Here is a 25,217-nt window from a genome sequence, read left to right as displayed (position 1 = left end):
CCTGTTTTTCTCAACACATTCTCGATTTATCAGTTTTAGAGGGGGCAGAGACATTTTGCTCCCCCAACCCATTAAATTTACACCACTATGACTTTTGTTTTTGGCTTTTCCGGGGGGGGGGGAGTACCCCCCCCCCCCCGCGACGCCCATGCCTATTTATGTTACACCTGTGAATGGTCACTTATATTTCCGGGGAAGTGGGCAACAATTTATATTTGTTATGGTGAAGGGGGTGTTTCTTATGTATTAAGTAGAAGTTAATGTCATTATAGCAGTTGGTGTTTTTATTATGGTGATGGGGTTGTACAGCAAAGTATCGTAACACGTTTATTTGCAGAAGAGAGTAAAACTAAAAGAAAGGACATATTGGAGCACTTCATAATTATGTCAAGCACCACATTTAAAATGTATTTATTACAAAACTGTGAAAATGAAATCAGGTATACACACATTTTTTTTGTAATAATGTATTTGCATTCATTACTGTACAGGGTAGTACTTCGACAAAACTCAGGGGATATAATTGTAGTCAGTTTTAGGAGCAATTTTCGCAAGGGACGTCGGTCCAGGCTTGTTTACCATAGGCACAAACATTCCATGAAAGCCGGCCAAAGGTTATTGTGCAATTGCAGTTTTTTGTGTTAAAAGCTGTAATCATAAATAATGACAGTGACATTGTAAGTTACAGGACAACATTTTTTTAATGAGTGTTGGTAAAAACTCATGAGAAACGGAGGGGTATGCGATCATGAATATTTTGTTGTGAAATTTTAAGAGTGATTATGTAATTTGGTAATCAAAGACATTGTTTTGTTATCAAATAAGTTTGCCAGGATCGACACAGTCTGCTTGGCCAGTAATTATCGGGTAATCATTCCATCATTATTCTTGGGTACAACTAAGCCAAGGATATAATTTAAAAAAAGGATGGACATCAAACAGCAGAAAAGAGTGATTTTTTTTGCACTATTTCATGACTTCTAAAAATAAAATTATGGCTAGAAGGAAAATGTGTTTTGAATGGGTAAAGAGAAAAAGCAGGAATCTTGCAGTTGAACTGGAAAGAATAGGTGTCTTCGTCTTGAGTTGAGATTATTGCTTTAGGAACTGGTTGAAGCATGCACTGGAGCATGCTTGGAGCATGGTTGGAGCTGGTCATGTGATGTGGGTGTCATCGGGAGTCCTGTGTAAAGGAGTTAGAAAGAAAAGAATAACGACTAAGGTGAAGAAAACTTGCAATACCCCATTTATGCGGAATGCACTACTGAAGTACTAACCAAACATGCCAAACAACGAAACATGTCTTATATGTTGTATTTCTGTGAACCCCCCCCCCCCCCCCCGGCATATGATTTTATCTCAGCAGAACAGCAGAGACACTGAACAGTCATGACAGTCATCAATGTATTAGTTTCCTCTTTATCCTGCTTGGGTTCATGTCTGTTGTCGAGTCATGTGATTTTCTGCCAGAGTGTATTCTCTTAGATCCACTATTCTAACTGTGTTGGTTTCAGGTTTTAGTCTTTGCCTGTATTTTTTGGTTTTGGGCCTGAGGCTTGAACTTGATCACGTCTTTAATTTTGATTTGAGGGTTTCTTTATTAAGTTGGTTATTGGTCTTTGATTTGCAGTAAATTAATTTTGTTTTGCCTATGAGTAAGAAAGCCATTTCTTTAAAGGAAGTTTTTAGTATGATGTGCCGTGTTCTAAGATTACCACAAAGATTTAGTTTGCATCATTTGTATGGAATGAATGTACGTACATTTCATGGCCTATATACAAATGCAGCAGTTTTTTTTTGTAGCTAGTACTGAGTAGTAGTAGTAGGCCTAGGCTTAGGACTAAAACAAACTAAAGCAAAATCCAAAAATAAACCACCAACAAAGCCCAATTGTGAAATCAAAAGTTGACAAAGTTCTACAAACATGTTCAGGTACATGTTCCAAGTGAGGCCTGTAGTTGCGGAGGTCATGCAGCATGCAGTAAATTGGCCACATTAAGCCTAGCTAAGTAAACACACGGCCAAACTCGGGCCGAGGCCTCCCCCCGTACAACCCTCCCCGTACTACCACCAGACTACGCCATCATTGGACACTTACAAACTCACACTTTTCACAAACAACAATGCTTCTCAATGCCAGTGGCGTTCGAAAGAATACCACTTTTCTCAAACAAAAATACATATCATAAATGAGACTTACCGTTCAATAATGTTTCGATAATGAACTTTTGGTATCGCTACTATTGTCTCAAGCAAACAAGAAACTGTATACGATATGCTGGAGAAATATAGCAAAGAAATGGAAACTTCTGACGTCCAGGAAATTAAGGGATCCATTAAGATGAATCAGGAATGATTTTTAAATTACTGCAGGCAACATAATAGTGTATAGTCACGCAATTTTCAAGGAATTGGAATCATTGAAATCAAACAAGATGTCATGACCCTGCATCCAAAACGTATTTTAAGGTGTAAACTGTGACAACTAAAAATAGGACGGGGATAATTTTGTCTCAAGTGGTTTAGATCTCAAGATAGACCGTGTTACGTGTGACATAATACCAACGGGCAACCGACAGACAACCCAGACATTTAAGCATCGATCTTTCGCAAGTTATTGTGCCCACGTAAAGTAGTCTGTTACGACTTTGACACCTATCACATTTGAGCAAGCAGTGCAGAAGAGAACAGTTGGCTGAAAGCTGGCATTCCGTGGCCACAGCATTTTAAACAATTAGTGTAACAAACGTGGTCTATAGGGCCAATACTTGTAATTTTAGATCAATTAGAAATGTGTATGTAAAGTTGGCCAAGGTGGGGTGGCGTGGGGTGGGGTGGGGTATGTGGGGGTGAGGTGGGTCGTGATGTGCTGTGCCGGGCCGGGCCGGACTGGGCGGGGGAGGGTGGATTGACTCAGGGTGTACCTATTTCTCATGTTATAAAACAAAATCCAATGAGATTTATTCTTGACTGATATGAATCCATGCTCCAGAGGTTAATCCCAGACCGGTTTCAGCTTGCCCTAGCACCTGAAATCTGATGACAGCAGATTTAGCTTTTGGATCAATTTGATCCAGCGGGAAAACGGAAAGTTCAATTCTGTTTCCCAGAATTTGGCAAATCCAGGTCAAATTCCAGCGTCATAGCGTCCCAGTCATCTTGACATCTCATAGCAACCGTCCACCTCCCCAAGTATTCGCCCAGCTAAATTACCGTACGTGATCTTTTGAGTTTTGTACAAATCTTTATTACTGGAGTGATCTTAAAGATTGATGGTGACTAAGTTGATTTTGAAATGAAGATTGGATTGATCTTTAGAAGTTATTATTTACTAGCATGATTTTGAAACGACCAAGAGAAGTCAAAGATCGTAGAAATGTAGAATTTTTGATCGTTAACAACAAATCTTGAATTTGACGTTAAGAAATATAACGAAAAAGTCAGTTATTCTGATTGATAATTTTGAAGTTAAGGATTTTAGTACATGAGATATTTCTTGAGGATTTGAAAAGCCAACCAGATATCATGTAGAGATGGTACGGATGTGTAAATTTATGTAAAATACGAGAAATCTCGAAAGGTTTTGGATCTTATATTTATTTTAGATGGCCTCTTTATTTGGTAATGAGTGATCCGTCGGAAGTAACACCGACTGGAGAGGAGTCTACCATTGACTAGCAGCAGCCGTATCGTAGACAAGGCTTTGAAGCAGGCTATTGAAGCGTGACACTGATGTAGATCTTCGTGTATGCAGACCAGTCCGGCAACCTAGTGGGCAACTTGTGGCTTCAACATCGCTTTGGAGAGTATCTAAAATAAGCTTTATTAAATCTGTAAAGCACAAGAATTAAGTACAACTGGTGTAGTTTGGAAAACTTAACGTACCACAGAAAGCAAGTTCTTAATATAATTGAAATTAGTTTGTGAACGAATAAGATTACACGGGAGCATTTAACCATTTGATAGTTGTTGGAAATAATAATTTCGAGTTGAAGTGAACTAAAGTGAAGATAAGAGTTTTATCAACTTCAAGTGAAATTAGAGGAATTGAATTGTAAGATATTTGCTGTATATATATAAAGAAGAAGTTGTGAAGTTTCGTTTTTTAAATATTATTGAAGAAAGTTAGAAGTTGTTTTATTCCCGTCTTTTATTCTGTCTGTTGGCGTGTCCATAGGATCCGGGGTTGCCATTCCTCTCATATATTAAAAACATAATTTAGCCAAATTCTAGAGTGGTGACAGGTGAACCTAGTATTTAGCTGTGGAGTTGTTGTTTTAGTTTACTTTGATTAAATTACACTGATTTCAAACTTGAATTCAATGTATAGTTAAATAAATGTTCAAGCGGTTTTTCCTCCTCGCACTTAATATTGAAAACTAAAAATAATAACTTTTGACAAAACTTGGAGGAACTAATAGCAAATATCAAAACGCATCCTTTCAACAATTCACGAATTATACATACTATCCCTTTTCCAAAATAAAAAGGAAACAACATATGCAAAGAGTACATAAGAAAATAAGAGCATGCGTATATTTTAAACAAATGAACGACTTCTCCATATAATATTAAAAACTTCTACTCAAGCAAGTCGGATGGAATTTGCCCAGGAATCACCTCAGATTGCACCACAAAGCATCTAGAATCCAATTTATTGCGGGTCCATTAAGCGGGCCCGGACACCATGCCGTAATGTAATTTATTTTCCTAAGAGCTAGAGTATATTTAAAACCAATGAAAAAATCCTTATAATATCAAAAACTCCTACTCAAACAGATCCGGAAAAGTGGCCAGGAATCGCCTCGGATTGCAGCACAAAGCAACTAGAATCTAAAATTTAGATACCTTGTCGGGGGACATTGAAGATTGAAGATACAAGATTCAAGATTTATTTGCTAAATAATTACATGAAAATTTAATTCCCAGTGTACATTATTTTAAAAAAAGTATAAAATACAATACATTGAAAACTGAACAAACATTGTAACGAAGCGAACAATACAATCAAAAACACTTGGAGAGAAGAAGGGTAAGGTTTAGGGTAGGGTAGGATTGAGGGTAGAGGGGTTAGGTTGGAAAACAGGACAAGGGGCACATTTGAACAGGTCGAACAAGGTAAAGAGCCGGGTATGATTGAGGGTAGTGCGGTGAGATGGAAAGAGAGGGAATGATAAACGACACATTAGAATAGGTCAGGCAAGGTATAGGGTAGGCTAGGATTGAGGGTAGTGGGGGTGAGGTGGAAAGAGAGGGTAGAATAAAGGACACACTGGAACAGGTAAGGCAAGGTATAGGGTAGGGTAGGATTGAGGGTAGTGTGGGTGAGGGTGGAAAGAGAGGGTAGGATAAAGGACACATTGGAACAGGTCGGACAAGGTATGGGGTAGGGTAGGATTGAGGATAGTGTGGGTGAGGTGGAAAGAGAGGGTAGGATAAAGGACACATTGGAACAGGTCGGGCAAGGTATAGGGTAGGGTAGGATTGAGGGTGGGGTGAGGTGGAAAGAGAGGGTAGGATAAAGGACACATTGGAACAGGTCAGGCAAGGTATAGAGTAGGGTAGGGTTGAGGGTAGTGGGTTGAGGTGGAAAGAGAGGTGAACAAAATATACAAAATTGCAATATGAACAGCGCCACCTACTGTCAATTTGTGTCCAGCCCCCCCCCCCCCCCACACACACACACACACACTTTTCAAGTTTTCTTTTACAGCGTCCGATGTGGTGCCAGGATATTGCAGTCACAGTTGTCGACACGAACCTACGCCACTGGCGATGATTCCAACTGAAGGTAGGCATACCCAAATGTAGGAAATGCCATGAATTTCGTAACGTAAAGAATATTAGATGTGTCATCCAGTTCAAATATGTCCAAAAGCAATTAAGCGGAATTGTTAGGAACACATTTCGTTCAACTTTCTACTTCACTGAAAAGTATAACAACCATTTGAAATTCCATTTTGATTAAATTCATTCAATAATGCACTTCTTTCAACATTTAACATTGTCTATGCTTTTTCGGATAACTCAGGGCGCTGTTGATGTGGTGACATTTTCAGGAAGACACTTATCAGTTAAGTGTTTCTCTGTTCAAATTGTTAACCCAAAAATGTGTTCATTGAAAACAACAGTGTAAAAATAGCAAGATTACATGGATGAGAACAGGCAGAAAGTCTGATTTCTCTCTTAAACACTCTGATTGGAGGAACCAGGCTGGAAAGTCTCCAACATTGATATTCGTGGTCTTAATACTGTGTCTGACTTTGGACTTGACTGGTGATTAACTCAACGAAAAGTCTGGATTGGCATCGATGTTCAGTGCACTTGGGTCGGTGTTTCTTGAGCTGCCTTCGCTGTTCGAATCGCTCGAAGTTCTATTTGCTCCGTCTGCTTCGGTCGGCGACAGCGGCGGCACTGTCGAAGGAGCTTTGCCAGCGGGGGAAAAGCCTCTAAGAAAGCCGCTCGATACTGACTGTTCGTGACGCTGTACACCAGAGTGTTGACGGAGCTGTTGATGAGGCGAATGATTCCTACGCAGACAAAAATGTCGAGAATGGTCCAGTGCATATCGGCAACTTCTATCACCCCTTGTGACAAGGAGAACAGGAATATCAGGCTGATGATAGTGTTTGCGATGTCCATTAATTGAGAACGAAGAAGACAGCAGTGTTGATGACTAGCATGCGAACGACGGGGTAAACTCGACGGGTTTGGCCTGCTTGACGCTCTCGGTCGGTGTGGCACAACTTAATGATGATGAATATATACGAAGAAATAGTTATGGTAAACGTTGCCAGGAAAATCAGTAGAAAGATGACAAAACATACTTGAGGGAAAACTAAATTCGTGGCATATTTGCTATGAGATGCAAGTCCACCCAAAGCGCCAGTGACCACTGCCGCAACCCAGAAGCCTGCTGATACCTTGGCTGCTCGTGCCTTGCTCGCTCGCGCTCTCTGGGTTAGCGGTTGGCGTACGGCGGAGAATCTTTCAACCGCGATGACAGTCACAAAGCAATACGAAGCAATCTGCGTCGTTGAAGAAGCTATGCGTACAGCTAAGTAGGTACCTGAAGCTATGTGGGTGTATTCGGCAACCCATGTTGTAGACATACATATGATCAGAAAGGCAACGTCGGCCACTGCTAAATTCGACAGATAGACGTTAATGATCGTGCGCATGGACTTCACTCGAATTACAACGAAGAGAAAAATAAAGTTTAGCAGGATTCCGATAGGGGCGATGATTTTGTCACACTGACGGATTATAATGTCGTTGTCTTTCCGATGAACCTCGGCATCACTCAAAAGCTGTCTCTCATGGGCAGTCAGTCCGTCGCTTTGTCTTATTGTTTCATTCATCTTTTTTACGGAATGACGTCTCGACAGTCTTGGTTCACAAGTCGAAATGCATAGCTAGATTATTATTCGTCTTGAGACCGAGCAATATGAAATAAGAAAAGAAAGCGAGAAACATGGGCATGCAATATAAACAACTCACTGTTCGCACTAAAAATCGGATAGTTTTCATTTTCGATTCGCTCCAAGGGTAAGTTCGAACCAAGGGTTAACACGGAGCATGGGTTTGTGCAGTTTAAAATTACCTACACTGGATTTGGTTTAATAAAATGAAAATATAAAAAAAATCGCCTGCAATCTTTGTCATGTGGTTTGAACCTAATTACACCCTGCATCCATACGCTGCCCCATCACACCCCCACCTGATCCCAACCCTGGCCACCCCCACAGTTTGGCCAAAGGTATGCACACATTTCTAATTAACCTAAACTCCCGAATGTTAGTTCTGTATTTTGTTTACAAATTAGATGTAATGGTCACGTGATGTCAACTTCAGCAAACTGTTCCCTTCCGCACTGCATGTATATTCCTAAAAGTAGCGACATAAACTGTTTAACGAGGGCAGACAATATGCATGATGCTTAAATGTTTGAGTTCCCTGTCAGTTGCCCGTTGGTAGCAAATGCGAACCAGCTAGTCTGGTTCCCTGACCTAACAAATCCCCGACGTCTGTAAATTGCTCCGTTTTGTCTGAAGTAGGAACCAAAGTGACATGTTCTGTCTTTTTTTAGCATCAATGACCCCAATTATTTAAACATACTTATCAGTGTAGCAATGCTTGCTATAAAATACCATACCCATCAATTTCTCAAAATTACAGCAAAGCTAATGCTGTATATTACTTTTAGGCACCATCCTTGATCCAAGTTTTCGGAATCAATTAACTTTCTGAACGTCAGAAGTTTCAATTTACTTGTTTTTTCCCCCAGCATATCTATATACAGTTTCTGATTTGTTTGAGACAACATAGTAGTGATACCAAAATTTCAATATCGAAACACGCTTGTGTTTCCTTGTACTTACACTATGATCACGGTCACGCGTTGAACAATTTAATCGCTGGAAGGTATTAAATAGCTACAAAGTCATCACGTAAACGCATTACTGTAATACTGTGGCCATGATTTTGCGGTATATTTGTGACACTCTGGCATAAACCAAGTGGACACATTTTGAAAACTGGAATTTGGGCTCATATGAAGATACATTGAATAAGCTTTCCAATGATGAAGGCCTACATTTTATGGTTTGTGCAATGATACGGGTTTGGATAAAGGACACATTGGAACAGGTCAGGCAAGGTATAGGGTAGGGCGGTAGGGCCGGATTGAGGGTAGTGGGGTTAGGTGAAAAGAGAGGGTATGAAAAGGACACATTGAAACAGGTCGGGCAAGGTATAGTGTTAGGGTAGGATTGAGGGTAGTGAGGTGAGGTTGAAAGAGAGGGTAGGATAAAGGACACATTGGAACAGGTCGGGTAAGCTATAGGGTATGGTAGGATTGAGGGTAGTGGGGTGAGGTTCAAAGAAAAGGTAGGATAACGGACGGACACATTGGAACAGGTCGGGCAAGGTATAGGGTATGGTAGGATTGAGGGTAGTGGGGTGAGGTTCAAAGAAAAGGTAGGATAACGGACGGACACATTGGAACAGGTCGGGTAAGGTAGGTAGGGTAGGATTTAGAGTAGTGGGGCGAGGGTTGAAAGAGAGGGTAGGATAAAGGACACATAGGAACAGGTCTGGCAAGGTATAGGGTATGGTAGGATTGAGGGTAGTGGGGTGAGGTTCAAAGAAAAGGTAGGATAACGGACGGACACATTGGAACAGGTCGGGCAAGGTATAGGGTATGGTAGGATTGAGGGTAGTGGGGTGAGGTTCAAAGAAAAGGTAGGATAACGGACGGACACATTGGAACAGGTCGGGTAAGGTAGGTAGCGTAGGATTTAGAGTAGTGGGGCGAGGGTTGAAAGAGAGGGTAGGATAAAGGACACATAGGAACAGGTCTGGCAAAGTAGTAAGGTAGGGTAGGATTGAGTGTAGTGGTGTGAGGTGGAAAGAGAGGGTAGGAAAAGGACACATTGGAATAGGTCGAGCAAGTATAGTGTAGGGTAGGATTGAGGGTAGTGGTGTGAGGTGGAAAGAGAGGGTAGGGTAAATTACACATTGGCAACCATGCAACCCAAACATTAATTTGAACTCCGAGAACCCATGCTCCAGAGGGTCGAGCTCACCCTTGGAGTGAGTATAGAAATGCACAATTCACGAGATAGTTCCTTCAACTCCATTGGATCTGGTGATCGAAAAGAAAACTAACTTTCCGGACATTCCCATTTAAGGCGCGAAGAGTGAGTTGATTATACTGCATGCCCAGTGTTTCTCGCTTTCTTTTCTTTTGTTTTCCATATTGCTCGGTCCAAAGATGAGTTATGATATGGCTGTGAATGAAGATACATTTCGACTTGTGAATCAGGCTTGTCAAGACGTCGTCCTATAAAAAAGATGAATCGAACAATAAAACATAGCGATGGACTTACACCCCACGAGAGGCAGCTTTCCCGTGATCTCGATGCTCAAGCTCAAGACTACCGCAACATAATCTGTCAATTTGATAAAATAATCGGCCCCATCGGAATCCTGCTAAACTTTATTTTTCTCTTCGTAGTAATGCGAGTGAAGTCCATGCGCTCGATCATCAACGTCTATTTATCGAATTTAGCAGTGACTGACGCTGCCTATCTGGTCCTAGCCATGTCAACAGCATGGGCTGCAGAAGAAACACACGTAGCTTCAGGCGTTTACCTGGCCGCACGCATAGCTTCTACAACGATGCAGATTGCTTCGTACTGCTTCGTGACTGTCATAGCGGTTGAAAGATTCGCCGCCGTACGCCAACCGCTAACCCAGAGAGCGCGAGCGAGCAAGTCACGAGCAGCCAAGGTATCAGCAGGCGTCTGGGTAGTGGCAGTTGTCATGAGCGTTTTGGAAGGACTGGCATTTGATAAGAATTATGTCACGAATGCGGTTTTCACTGAAGTAATCATTGTCATCTTTCTACTGATTTACCTGGCAACGTTTACCACAACTATTTCCTCGTATATTTACATCGTTATTAAGTTATGCCACACCGACCGAGAGCGTCAAGAAGGCCAAACCCGTCGAGCTTACCCCGTCGCCCGCATGCTGGTCATCAACACTGCTGTCTTCTTCGTTCTCAATTCATTGGACATCGCTTACCTTGTCATCGTCCTTATACTCCTGTTCTCCAGGCACTCATCCGTAGCAGAAGCTTTCGATATCTACTGGACCGGTCTTGACGTGCAGGTCTGCGTAGCTATCTTTCGCCTCATCAACAGCTCCATCAATACTCTGTTGTACAGCGTGACGAACAGTCAGTATCGAGCGGCTTTCTTGGAGGCTTTTCCCCCGCTGGCAAAGCTCCTTCGACAGTGCCGCCGCTGCCGCCGACCGCAGCAGACGGAGCAGATAGAACTTCGAGTGAATCCACCAGCGAAGGCAGCTCAAGGATCACCGGTCCAAGCGCACTGAACATCGACGTCCAGCCAGTGTTTTAGTCGATTCAATCGCAAGTAAGAGCATAAAATGTATCAAGAATGGAGACTGTCCAACCCGGTTCCTCCAATCAGAGTGTTTGAGAGATAAACCCGACTTTCCGCCTGACCTCATTCATATGCTGTTGCTATTACCTAAATGCAAAATGGGGGCACCTTCAGTCGGTGTGAAAGTGGAGGGAAATAATTATGTTCCCATTCATTTTGCTATAAATCTATATGACGAGGAACAAATGATGAATACTTTGTCTATCTCGCTCTTTGTGATTTTTATTCGCAGCACTGTTGTTTTTAGGGGCAACTTTTCCATCTTGAAAGGGGGCACAATTTTAATGTTGCGAGTGGGGCACTAATTGTGCTTTCGAGGGGCAGTTTTCCATCTCGACCAGTTATCGCGAGAGGGCCACTATTGTTGTTGATGGCCAATTTTTCATCTCAAGTTCGGCATAATGTTATTATTGCGAGATAGGTATTTGTGCTTTCGAGGGGTAGTTTTCCATCTCGAGAAAGTACACAGTCTTTTTAATGTGAGAGGGGTACTTGTGTTTTTGAGGGGCATTTTGCATTACATGAGAAGAGACAATTTTTGGCGCGATCATATACTTTCATATGTGTGCGTTTGAGGTACAGTTTTGTTTGTGCACTGTGTGCGTTTGAGGTACAGGGGCCCTTTTGTTGGCCTGGGAAAAATGGAGGGGGGGGGGGTGGCGCCTCCCCCTGCGCCTCCCCCCCCCCCCGGTTCCGCCTAGATGCAGAACAAAATAATATTCCAAAATCTTTGTCCCACGTGTTGCATCTCTTTGGAATTCCTCGCCAGGTGCTTGTTTCCCTCCAACGTATAATGTGTACTGTTAATGTTTCAAAGAAATGTCATTTCATGCCTTCCGTTTTCGTGAATATTTACTCTTCTTGTTGGTCTTCTCGTGATTCCCTGTACCTTGACTGGCATTAATAATTGTTTAGGGCGCCTATGCATAACAATGTAAGCACGGTCAACTTTAAATTGCTTGTGAGTGATTGAAGAAGATTGAAAAAGTTAATAGTGATTGACTTTTGTGACGATTTTGTACAGCTTGACTAAAAGTCACACATCGCTGAAATCCCCTGTGGCGTTAACTGGATTGAAGTTTCCCACACATGTCATTCTCTGCAACAAACTTTCTGCGATGTTTCCTACAATGCGGGTACCTAAATTTGGAATCCTAACAAGTGGCGTAAATCGTGTCAACACTTGCGAGTAGATCGTGCTTGCAAAATCCTGGTACCACACTGGATGTTGTAAAATAAGTTTAAAAGGGGAGGGGTGCACATAATCTTAACTAGGTAGTAATGTTCATAACATGCATGAATATTATTGTACATAATGTAGGCTAACTTAACAAAAATGAGATGATGTGCAGATTCAAAAAAATTGTTTGGCAATTTAAACATTTTCATACGCAACACATGGCTGTGCGTCTATATAGTTTATTAAAAGTGCGGATTTATATCTAAGATTTATGTGCTGTTCCCGACCTGTTAGTGGTAAAAGTAGCTTAACAAAATCTTGGCCAATCCAGGGAAAGTGTCTGTTTCCCTGGGCCGCAGTACAAGGAAATGTTGCGGAAAACAAAGTAGCACATGCCTGCTACCCCTACCCCCTCCTTGAAAGCTTACACTCCTTTGAGTCGCATCTGGATCCGCCCCTGCATCCATCAAAGATAGACCTTCTCCCCACCCAACTCCCCCGTAGTGCAGTCCCTTTGCTCGTTAAATAAATATACCCAACCCTACCCAGCCCATGCCCCTCCCTAAGGCTCGGCTGTATTTGTTTTTTTCCCCAATATGACATCTGTTTCCCATTTTCTGATTTGTCCATTACATGCATATCGAATGCATTGTTCTCCACAACACAAACCCAAGATAATTTTTTTACGTCCTGTGAGCATGGGTCGTGTGTATAAAACTAGCAAATGCTAGAAAGTTTAAGCAAAAAGTACAAGCATTTACTTTGGAGTATAGGCATAAAGGAAAAGCAAATGCTTGATTCTGTAGGAATACAAGTGTTTTTTATTTTACTGTTCAGCATTTACTAGACAACAGGTAGCTAATGCTTCTTACTGTTGGATTGTTTTCATGGACAAATGGTTGTCAACAATAGGGTTTTGTGTGTGTGTACGAACAGCCACACTCAAGTAGGGTTTACAAGTCCAAATCAAGGTGATGCATAAAGCGGTTTTTTTTGGGGGGGGGGGTGTATGGACACACACGTGGAACATCATCGGTGAATCGAGGACAGGAACCAAATCGAGAACTACCTCGATTAGAAAACGTGTACAAAACCAATGAGAGCTGTTGCAAAAAAAAAAATTAAGTACAAGAAAAGGAAAAGGGAAGAGGAACAAAAAAAAGTCCTCGATTTACACGATAAACAAACGTGCTAGTACATGTAGTTGTACATTTGATCCTCAAATCCAGCAAAAATGATGACACTTTTCGCCAGTTGCAGAATACAGAAAGTATACTTTCATCATTCATGAAAATTGTAAATTGGATGAAGTTTATCCTTAATCATTCTTTGCCGCACTGAATTTTACGCAAACCCTTCTCATATCGTGCACAAAATACGAAATTATTGTTCTTCTAGTTATGAAATAAAAAATAAAAAATTGCATTAATGTTATTCAAAATAGAATGTATGGTATTATTTGTAGTTTATTTAGTCTTGTGTTAATTTTGGCGCGATTAAAATTAATAAATGCAACAACGTTTGCGCAGAAGTATTTGCTTTATATTTTCAAGGTAGTCCCAACCCAGACTTGAAAAATGACCAGTTAATACTTATAATCTGAAGCATTTACTCCTTTTTATTCATACAAAATGAAGTAAACACTTCTAGTCTAGCAAAGGATAACAAGTCGAAGAAATTAAATACTTTTATCTTTTAGCAATTGCTTTCCAGAAAAGTATTTGCTTCAATATTTATTTAAACCAATGCAAGTAAATGCTTGAAAATAGGCAGTAAAAGCAAATGCTACTTTTTATCAATATGACCCAATGTTCCCTCCTGACTTTAGTTATTTAGAAGGTAAAATGAGAAGAAGTGAAAAACGCTCACTGGGATCACCTGATTAGAAGTCAGGACTACTCCCAACCAGTCCACGAATCAGCTGCCAGTCGTCGGTGATTTAAACACAATTTATTCGTTGTATATAACTTATTCTCTAAAAAAATATATAACTTATTCCCTAAAGCCCTGGACATCATGAATATGCATAACGCAGAGAGACAGAGCGCCGTCTTTCGATATTGTCGGATCTGGGTAGGAAAAAAAAATAATTTACGGCCCGGCTTCCATCACCGGCCGGTAGAAGTACCGGGTGGCCGGTAGCTCAGCCGCAAGGTTTTAAGCTCAACCGCAATTGTTGGATATTGGCCATCCCCACGCCACCCACTCGCCGGCACAGCTATTTACGCCACTGTGGTTGAGTGTCTGGCTGAGGCACCCGCCCACTTTGGAGATCATTTGGGTTCATGCTCGATGATAACACGTGATGACTTTGTAGCTATAATACCTTTCTGATAATAAATCTTTCAACTTGTGACTGTGACTAGTGTATGAACAAGGAAACATAATCGTAATTTGATAACGAACTTTTGGTATCACTACTACTGTCTCAAGTAAACCAGAAACTAGAATATGCTGGAGGAAATGACCAAGGAAATTGAAACTCCTTACTTTCAGGAAAGTAAAGAATCTAGTAAGGTGAACCAGGGATGAGATTTAAATTGACTGCAGACGACATAATGTTTGTGTAATCACGCATGGGATTTAATTACGCGCATCCAAATCGTGTTCCACGGTGTTTGTAAACTGTGACAGCAAAACAAACCCCAAAAAGATAGGACGGGGATATTTGTCTAAGTGGTTTAGATGTACATACCATGCTATGTGTGACATCATACCAACGGGCAATATACAGACAACCCAGACATGTTAGCATCGTTTGCATGTTATTTTGCCCGCATTAAGTAGTCCGTTACGACTTTGACACCAATCACGTTTGACGAGATACACAAGCAGTGCAGAAGAGAACAGTTGGCTGAACGTCGGTATAAGACCATGGGCCAAAATCTGTATCAGGTCTGGAAGTTGACTGAGGTTCGTCTTAACTTTTTGGTGTCAACTTGCAATAAGGTCAACTGTACTAATTCGATAGTGCTGAATCTGAATCTGGTTGTTCACATTGGACCAAATTGCACATTAACGTTATGACGACATTTTTGTCGTCATTAGTTTGCCCATTTTGGGTCAAAAATAGTATTTTTGCCATAACGTCTATGTTTTAAGTTCAAATGTTTTCAACTTTGACACAACAGATAAATAGGAAGTTGGCATGAATATGTCATTATTTAACACGCGACACGGTGCTTACAGTTGTAATCGTAGAATCGATCCTTTTAAACATGAGCATGATGAGATTTCAACGTGGCGTTATAAGTATTTATATTAAACGTACGTACCTTTGTCGTCCCTTAACAACACAAATCAATCACAAGTACATCACAAGTCATTCAGTTTCAAGTAAATAAGTGACACACTATTTTTTTCTCCATTTCACACATGTTTTGGGCGTAAAACTGGTGTCACAGAGTGACTTTATTTTCATAAAACGAATTTACTCTTTATTGGTTGTAGAAACAATATTTATTTTTATGTGGCCTGAATCTAGTACATTTGCAGTTGGAATGTGTTTTATGTAGAGGGTAACGCATTTTTTTATTTTTTTTATTGAGGCTCTCATACCCAACATTCTGGGGATAGGTGAGCTAGCCAAACCATGTTTTGTTGAGCCTGTGATATTTAAATAATTAAGCCACAACTAGTTTTTCATTGGCCAATGAAGCTTACGTAATACTAAATGTGAATTTTAAATAGGCATGGAGAAGCCTGGGTGAACAGACTAAACTTATCATGTTAATGTATGCACAGGACTAATTTTATTTTGGGTTTACAAGCGTAGGCAAATGTAAGAGAAAGCACTTGCTGAGAGAAATTCCGAATAGAAGACAGTGGCCGGACTCGAAGATAGTGGTTGTTATTGAGAATTAGAAGCCAAAGGAAATAGGGCATAGCCAGCCTGCGGCAGAGCTAATGAGAGCTCCTTTGAGTTTGAACTTATCAGAGTTCACGAACCAGAAAATTCAGTCAGTTAGAGCTATTAGAGTTGCATTATATTTTGCTGGAGACAACCAAACTTGTGAAGCAGTGCATAAGCCAAGAGTCCTTCATTTCCTGGAAATTTAACTATTTGTATTAAACTTTGCTTAGTTGTTCATTTGTGGGAACATACCACTTGAATAACTGGAGACTAATTTTTATGAGATTTTTGGAAAGATTAAGCGTGTAATGTATTGGCTAGAACTTGGCATTAATTATGGTATAAAATACAATAAGGCTTATATTGCATAAAAAGTGACAAGTGTTGGCCTACAAAGTTTCTAGTTGCGCTTTTCCGGTTTCTGGTATGGAGCTTGCCCAAAAAGGTGGTGCGGCGACGCGGCTTTTTTTTTTTTTACCTGATTTTTTTGCTTCAAATGTCGGCTGATGACTGCAAATATATGGGAGTCCAGAGAGGCCACATAAAGCTTATCCTCGACAATAACCAAATCTAAAAACACGTTAAAATTGTAAAATTGCAGCAGGATTCCAATCAAACCAGTGAGTTTGGCGGTTTTGAGACATCAACTTTCATTGAAAAAAAAAGTTTTCATTTTGCCGACGCGCATGGCTACGATGACGCCCGCGCATTCCAGAAACCGGAGACTTTTTGTTTTGGCCTTAGACACTCGGACAACTAATATTTGTGATTGTATTTAAATACTGGAAGTTGCCCCTGAATCTGAATTAAATAAGGAATATAAATCGTGTGTATGATAAGTCTTGTAAATAAATATAAATACTGTAAAGAAAAAGAGTGAAGGCCTAGTTTTTTCTGAGTGTCGGTACTGTTCATTTGATGGTGACTATAACCAATGGTCCATTTTATGGGGTGGGCAAACCCTGGGATGTGACAACTAGGCTTCCGGAATTCAAATGGAAAAGGCATCGCGCAGTCTTTAAAAAACCACACCTTTACTTGACGTGTAGGAGATAACGCTTGAGCGGATATGGGGCGCGCAGGCTTCGAAGTACGCGCGCAGTGCGCTCTGTTTTAGCCAGTCAGCGTCGCCGTTTACATATTCCCCACGGCCAGGGGTTGATGTAGTCTGGTTCCCAGACCAAAAGATTCTGACTATTCCTGATGAATCTTAGGTCAGGTACCCTCCGGTAATACATTGTATTACAATTTACGTCACGTGACTAAAACGGGAGGAATTCCTCCTTTTTCCGAAAATGTCCCGAAGTTTGCCGAGTTCATTTCGTTGACAATCGGATAACCCCCGAGTATTTCCGAGTATAATATAGGTTTAATTATTAATTAAAAACTTTTTTAAAATGTGTTGATAATTAATATTTTTTGCTTTTATTTAAAGAAAACTTGAAATTCAACTATGATTTTGTGCATCAAGTATACTCGGATCGTGTGGGCGAACTTTTTGCTGCGTCATGTACTATTTTGAATTTGACGACCGTTACCAAGATTTCTAAAACTTGGTCTTCATTCGTTTCCGCCTGCTAATTAGATCCACATTGGTCAATGTTATCTTACAGAAAGATCAAACTGTATTATCATAACTGTATGATATTACAAAGCAAGTGATTTATTTACAAATTTGATCAGAACATTAAAAGCTATAAGTGATAAAGTGAAATCGGAAACGAAGCCGAGCTTTGAAAAAGGGCCGTCAATGTCGTCATGTTTATTTTTAGCCACGGGGGCTGCCTGACCTACAATTTAGACGTGAGCGTCGGAAATACTTTGTCAGGTCTAGGGAACCAGACTAGGGTTGATTGAGGAACGCACACACGCCCATGGAGGCGAGGCTGGTGCGCAATGGCAGCGATGCATCGCGATCGCCCAAATGTGGTATAGTAACTTTGGGGAAACAACCCTCTTAATTTCTAATTCGTGCAAACGATGTGATGTGCACATTGTAAAATATCAATTAACATGCTCCAAACTCCTTATAACCGAGAAATAAAGGTACCACTAACAAGTTAAGACGAAACTGCACGTTACAGGCTTTTGCCCACGGCCTCCATCCTGTGACCACAACATCTAAATCAACTTGTGTAACAAACGTGGTCTATAGAGACAACAATTGTGAGTTTAGTTCAAACTAGTGCAGGGCCAGTTGAAAATGTGCCTGTTGGGGAGGGGCAAGTTGAAAATGTGCCTGTTCGGGAGGGGCAAGTTGCTTGAACGCTGGTATAGGTTGCTTGCAGCGTTTTTGAGAACTTTTCGTGCAAACAACGCACACGATAATGAGGAAGAAAAGTGTACCAGTGTTTATTTACCCTTTATTCTATGCGCGGACGCGGCATATTGACGCCATAGATATAGAACTACATCTATGATTGACGCGGCATATTATTCTACACGCAGCTTATTATTCTATGCGAGGACGCGCGCTTTAGCTCGAACATGACGTAAACAATCGAAAAGGACTGTGCGTGTTATGTGCTTTATACTGCCACGTTGAGGCTCAGAAAATAAAACTTGTTAGCAGCTTTTTCGAGAACCCCTCTTCCAAACCACTTCAAACTTGACACTGCACATTCTGTTGTCCCGAGCAATACACCCGCCGATTTTCAACTTCATACGGTGCCCGGTTCTGGAGATAATCGACGGACAGACAGACAGACACACAAACACACACACACACACACAGATTCCTTGAATTATAGTAAGGATATAAATAAGGGAATAAATGTGTGCTCCGGAGGTTTTTATCACTCTGTTTAATACCACTTAGAGTCTGGGTGCTGATAATTACCCGAGCCGGAGGCGAGGGTAATTATCAGCACCCAGACTCTAAGTGGTATTAAACAGAGTGATAAATACCGACGGAGTACATATTTATTCCCATTCATAAATACCTTTTCGGTAAAAAAAAATCATATAATTCGTTCAAAATATCCCGATTTTGTTCAACAAATTCACTTTATGCTTTTTGAAACATCCCTCCTGCAAAATAATGGAGTGTTCAGCTGGCGAGTAAGATGAAAACAACCCTTTTATGGAGATTGACGCGCGCGTATCATGTTCTACGCGATGTCGCGCAGAACGCACCTGGCGCGTTGCGTTTTGAATTTAGAACTATAAAATTCTAACTCCCTGGTAGTGTTGCGCATGCCTACGTGAGGATTGTGAACGTTCAACCAATGAAACGATAAGAGGCACTGGATTTTTAGGAGTCCACATTTTATTGTGACACTGGAAAAGTGTTTAAGACCAGCTAGCCATGTCTTTATCATCCGTTTAATACCGGCCACGTGACGGGCTCTCGACCAATAGGAATGGCTAAACTGTCTGAGGTATTTATGAATGTGTTGTAAAGGCGACCAAGTTGGGTTGGCGTGGAGCGGGGAGGGATGGGATGGGGTAGGGTGGACCGTGCTGTGTCGGGCCGGGCTGGGCCGGGCCGGGCTGGGCTGGGGGAGTGTGAATTGAACATTTAAAAACAATGTACATTTTGAATGACCCCTTAGATGACGGCATGATTCTATTTTCGTATTCATGTTAGTCATGGGATGGGCGAATCTAGTATTTACAAGCTGTAGAGTTTCAATTATGTTAATAGTTTAGTGTGGTTAGATTACACTGATTTCAAACTTGAAGAGTTAAATAAACGTTCAAGCGGTTTGTTCTCCTCACACTTAATATTGATAAACTAAAAAATACAACTTTTGACAAAACGTGGAAAAACTAATAGAAAACACCAGAGAGCATCCTTTTAACAATTTACAAATTATGTCATAGATACAATCCCTTTTCCTAAATAAAAGGGAAACAACACATGCAAAGAAATGTACATGTATATGGTTCTCAATCTGAGTGCAGGAAAAATAATAAGAGCGTGAGTATATTTAAAACAAATAAACAAATTCTCCATATCATAATAAGAACTAAAAAGGTCGGAAAAAAAGTGTCAGGAATCGCCTCAGATTGCACCACAGAACATGTCGAATGTTTATTTGAGATACCTTGTCGGTGGACATTAAAGATTCAAGATTCAAGATTTAATTGCTTATAAATTACATGAAAAGTATTTCCCAGTGGACATTATTTAAAAATAGGTATGGAATACAATACATTGAGTAATAAATTGAAGGTTTTTGAATGTTTTGTTTCATTGTTTCTACCATTTTTGCAGTCCAAAGGCTGAATTGCGATAGTTTTACAATTTACAATTTAGCAGAAACCATTTGAAAAGGACCATTTATACATGTGATAGACATTGACAAATTCTAAAAAGACCATTAATTTTGTATGCAAAATGTTAAACATTGAAATATTCTAAAAAAAGACTCTTTATACATACATGTAAGATTACATGTATACATGTGCATTACAAATGTTAAAACTTTACCCAGACAAGACAAAAAGGACCGTGTTTTGTATAATTGTACACGCCTTTCAATCAAATACAATGATACTATTCATGGTACAATCAAAACAGAAAAAAAAACAGTGTTCTTCATTCTCTTCATTCATTATTAACTTTTATACAACACCTGAATAAATCCCCGTCATCTGATTGGTGAATTGTAGATCACGTGACATATTATTATTCGGTATAATGCACGGTGCGACCATGCGTTATACCCATGCGTTATACCGTTTCACTTTGCGCTTGTTCCATGACGCGGTATTTGCGTGCAAAATGCATGCTGGTGTGCGCGATCAGCGTAGCGCGTATTGTTCCAAAGAGCCAGCGCTACAGCGTTTGGTTCAAACATTTTCGTGAAGGGGTAGTTCAACATCTTTGAAATCAAATAAATTGTAGTTTATAATTTACCAATCAAATGACGAGAATTTATTCAGGTGTTGTATAAAACAAATAACGAATGTTTTACGTTCGTGCGATGGAAAGAATAATTTCATTCGGTGACAGATTGAATGTTCTATTCCACTCGGCTTCGCCTCGTGCAATAGAACATTCAATCTGTCACCTCATGAAATTATTTTTACCATCGCACTCACAAACATTCGTTATTTGTATAATAACAACATTACGCTTTGTTAAGAAAACTGAATAATTGTTTAATCTTCATCAAGAGAATAGAAATGAACAAACATTATGACCAAGCAAACAATTCACAATTATATACAATACATTCTTAAACACCAGGCTGAGATTCAGGGCAATGAGGTGATTGCCAGAAATGAGGGAATAGGGCGGGACAGGATGGAAGCAGATTTGGCAAAGCGTAGGGTAGGGTAAGGATGAGGTGGAAAGAGAGGGTATGATACAGGACACATTGGAACAGGTCGGGCAAGGTATAGGGTAGGGTAGGTTTGAGGAAGATATTCAATAAGGTGTCATTGCCAATCGTTCAGATGTGCCAAGAAGTATCAGAATGTTAATTTTGAGTGTCATTTAGTCAACTGTCTTTCCCTTCCTATATAGGAACGGGGTCCTAAAAGTAAGGATTACCGAACAAAGGACACATTGGAACAGGTCGAGCAAGGTATAGAGTAGGGTAGGATTGAGGGTAGTGTGGGTGAGGTGGAAAGACAGGGTAGGATAAAGGACATATTGGATCAGGTCAGGCAAGGTATAGGGTAGGGTAGGATTGAGGTAGTGGGGTGAGGTGGAAAGAGATGGTAGAATAAAGGACACATTGGAACAGGTCAGGCAAGGTATAAGGTAGGATAGGATTGAGGGTAGTGTGGGTGAGGTGGAAAGAGAGGGTAGGATAAAGGACACCTGGGAACAGGTCGGGCAAGGTACAGAGTAGGGTAGGATTGAGGGTAGTGTGGGTGAGGTGAAAAGAGAAGGTAGGATAAAGGACACATTGAAACGGAGGAAACCGCACTCACACATCCGCGCCGAAATAAAGACATGTTTATTTCTTTCTCTCCGGACACTTGCCCTCCGTAAAATCAAAAAGCGCGGGGGGGTGGAGGGGTGCTGGTATCTGCCGATTTTCACGGCAGATTGTAAAGGTTTTGTAGCTTGTTTGTTTGTTGGTTTTTTTGTAAAAGCTTTCTGGAAATACTTTATAAATACCTTTGAAAAAATTCCCCATTCTCCCCCTCCCCTTGTACAGGCACACTGCCAAAATGTGTGTTGCAAAGGAAAATGTTTATGGTTGCAAATAAACATTTAAAACGGCACATATTAATAGCAAGTGTTTTTTTTTGTATATGACCTCATTTTATGTACAAAAATATTCATGCAAGATTGTGTTATGAACAGCGCCACCTCTCAAATTGGGTCCAATCGCTCCCTCCAACCCCCCCCCCCCACACACACTTTTTACGTTCTTTTTACAGCATCCGATTTGGTGCCAGCATTTTGCAAGCATGAACCCCCCCCCTCCCCCCCCAGTTTTTGACACGAGTTTACGCCACTGATGATTCCAAATTAAGGTATAGGTGTACCCAAATGTAGAACACGTCACGAAGCATTTAACGTAGAGAATGTCAGACGTGTCATCAAGTTCAAACAAGTTCAAATGGAATTTAACGAATTTTTCTAAGGGGCTCATTTTGTGCAACTATAATCCCGGCCAAAATGGTTGGGACACATGGAAATAACCTTAGCCTCCAACGGTTACCAACTCCCCCGCTCCCCGGTCAATGTTGTTCTCTCCAGCGGATGGAGCACACACTGCGCAATGAGAGACACCATTGAGCGGGGGCCGGGGGGTTGGGGGCCCAGCGAGATTTGGCCAGGATTGTAGCTACTCCTCTTAAAAATACGAAAAATATAACACATTCCTTTTTGGTTTATTGTATTGAAAAAATGCAGTTCTTAAAATACTTACACTTTTGTTTTACCTGACAAATGAGGACGTAGCCTTTCGCCAAGGCTACCGTGGCTTAGAGCGGCGAAGCCGCAAATAAACGAAGCGACTGGAGCAAAGACCAAGCCAGCGTTCGCAAGTGGCGAAGCCACGAGGCCCTTTCTAACTTAATTAGGCGCGTGCGCCTAACGTTTGGTGCTGAAATTAGTCCTACATGGATGCTTCCGCCTGAAATGACATCACACATTTGCTCATGAATATGAACGTTTGCATTAGCATAAAAACCAAAATACCCTTGAAAAAGGAAAATTGAAAATTGAAATAATTTGGTAAAATTGAACACGAACCTGCATTTTAAGGATTTATCTAAACAAAATTGGGCTCTTTAAGGAGAATCATCAATCCAGTTACCGTCACAGAATATTTCATCGATGAGTGACTTTAACCCTAAAGGGGCCGGGGGGGGCGGAATCCGCCCCCCTCAACATTTTCCGCGATAACTTCAAAAAAAAAAAAATTCGCGACCCGAGCTGTTATGACTTTTTAGCCTCGAGCTTTGCACATCTTGTGATACCAAAAACATAAAAATCGGACCACGGGTTGGCACGTAGCGAAAAATTTTCCGGCGCTAGGCGCCGTGAAACCTGAATTTTCGCATATACGTCGTGTACACCGAGCAGAATTGCCATTCATACATATGAATAATTAATTTGCCATAATTCCAAAACCCTTTGACCTATAGTCATGAAATTTCTTGGGCATGTTTAGGAAGAGTTGCTATATGCATGTGCTGAGTTTCGAAATTTTTCGTCACTCGATGGCCGAGATCTTAGGGGGGGGGCGGAATCCGCCCCCCCCCCCCCGGCTGAGAGATGGTCAAAATAACCCGGCCCCTTTAGGGTTAAGTCAAGACCTCACAAAATCCTCACATTAGTCAGCCGAAATTAAATCCTTTGATCTAAATCACCCATAAACTATTGCAATTTAACTATGATTCGGGATTCTTACGCATAGTTTCCCTGAACAAGACTTATAGCCGGGTTCAGGCCAGGGCTACAAGAGAAAAATAAAAAGAAGAGTAGATACTCACGAAAACTGAAGTTAGGAATTGACATTTCTCTTGAAACAGGACAGATCATAGGTTGAAGGAAAACAAGCACCAGGCAAGGAATTCCAAAGAGATGCAACACGTGGGAACAAGCTATTTGAATATCATTTTGTGCTACATCATTTTGATTCAAAATTCAAAATCTATCTACATTTATAGCCAGATTATAAATCATCTTGGGACCGAGCAATCTTGCAATATTTGTTATGTGGTTTGAACCGAATTACGTACTGCATCCCCCACGCTGCTCCATCACACTCCAGCCGAGCCAATCCCACCCCATCCTCCCCCAAAGTTTGGCCAGGGTTATGCACACATTTCTATGAATAATCTAAACTCCCGAGTGTGTGCTGTATTGAATATGTTACATTTATTTACAAATTGGATGTTGTGGTCATGTGATGTCAACTGTCAGCAAACTGATCTCTTCAGCACTGCATGTGTATCCCTTGAAATGTGATTGGTGTAAAAGTGGTGACGTCAACTGTTTAATGTGGGCAAAATAACATGCAAAAGATGCTTAAATGTTTGGGTTGCATGTCGGTTGCCCGTTGGTATGACGGCACAGGTAACAAGTTCTATAGAACTAAGCCAATAAAGACAAATGACCCATCCTAATTTTGTTCTGTCCCCCTTTACAAACACCTTGATATAAGTTTGGGGTGCGAAGTCATAAAATTCAATTTTGGCTCTTAATTAAACTTGATTTTAATAATGTATTGCCTGCAGCCAATTTAAACATCGTCCTTGATCCAACTTTTTGGAATCCATTTAATTTCCTAAACGTCAGAGGTTTCAATGTCCTTGCTCTCTTTTTCACCCAGCATATTCTTATACAGCTTCTTGTTTGCTTGAGACAATAGTAGTGAAACCAATAGTTCAGTATCAAAACACGATTGTGTTTCCTCGTTTGTACTTTGTTCACAGTCACATGTTGAGGGATATATTCTCGGGAAGGTATTATATAGCTACAAAGCCATCACGTGAACTAATTACTGCTCACTGGTGCAGATTTGGCAATTAATTATCCAAAACAAGACTGCGTCTCGAACTCAACATTCTGATTCTGATAAATCAGCCGGCGCCTTCTATCAGATCTCCGGTAACCCGCTGTTGGATAACAAAAAATACCAATCAACTGCTTAGGCGAAATGTTTGCCTGTGAGTTGATTTTAGTGCATGCCCAAGACCATTTTATGATCTGGCTATTCAAAGATGTGGAGACTCTTCTTGCGTTAACCAAGCTGTTCAAGACGTCATTATATAAGAAAGATGAATGGAACAA

At 40.8% G+C, this 25,217-nt stretch overlaps 1 protein-coding gene across 1 annotated transcript; it reads left to right on the top strand.

Annotated features, from left to right (window-relative positions):
* Window positions 1-10,020: 10,020 nt before the first annotated feature.
* Window positions 10,021-10,902, top strand: LOC119731421 (somatostatin receptor type 2-like). The gene has a single exon (XM_038204590.1). It carries the CDS (start codon window positions 10,021-10,023, stop codon window positions 10,900-10,902), a length of 882 nt encoding a protein of 293 aa, XP_038060518.1.
* Window positions 10,903-25,217: the final 14,315 nt, after the last annotated feature.

The sequence above is a fragment of the Patiria miniata genome, unplaced genomic scaffold, assembly GCF_015706575.1.
Source record: "Patiria miniata isolate m_02_andy unplaced genomic scaffold, ASM1570657v1 HiC_scaffold_23, whole genome shotgun sequence".
In the NCBI taxonomy this organism is placed as follows: Eukaryota; Metazoa; Echinodermata; class Asteroidea; order Valvatida; family Asterinidae; genus Patiria; species Patiria miniata.
Note: the sequence above shows the minus strand (reverse complement) of the source record. Positions and strands in the feature narration are given on the sequence as shown.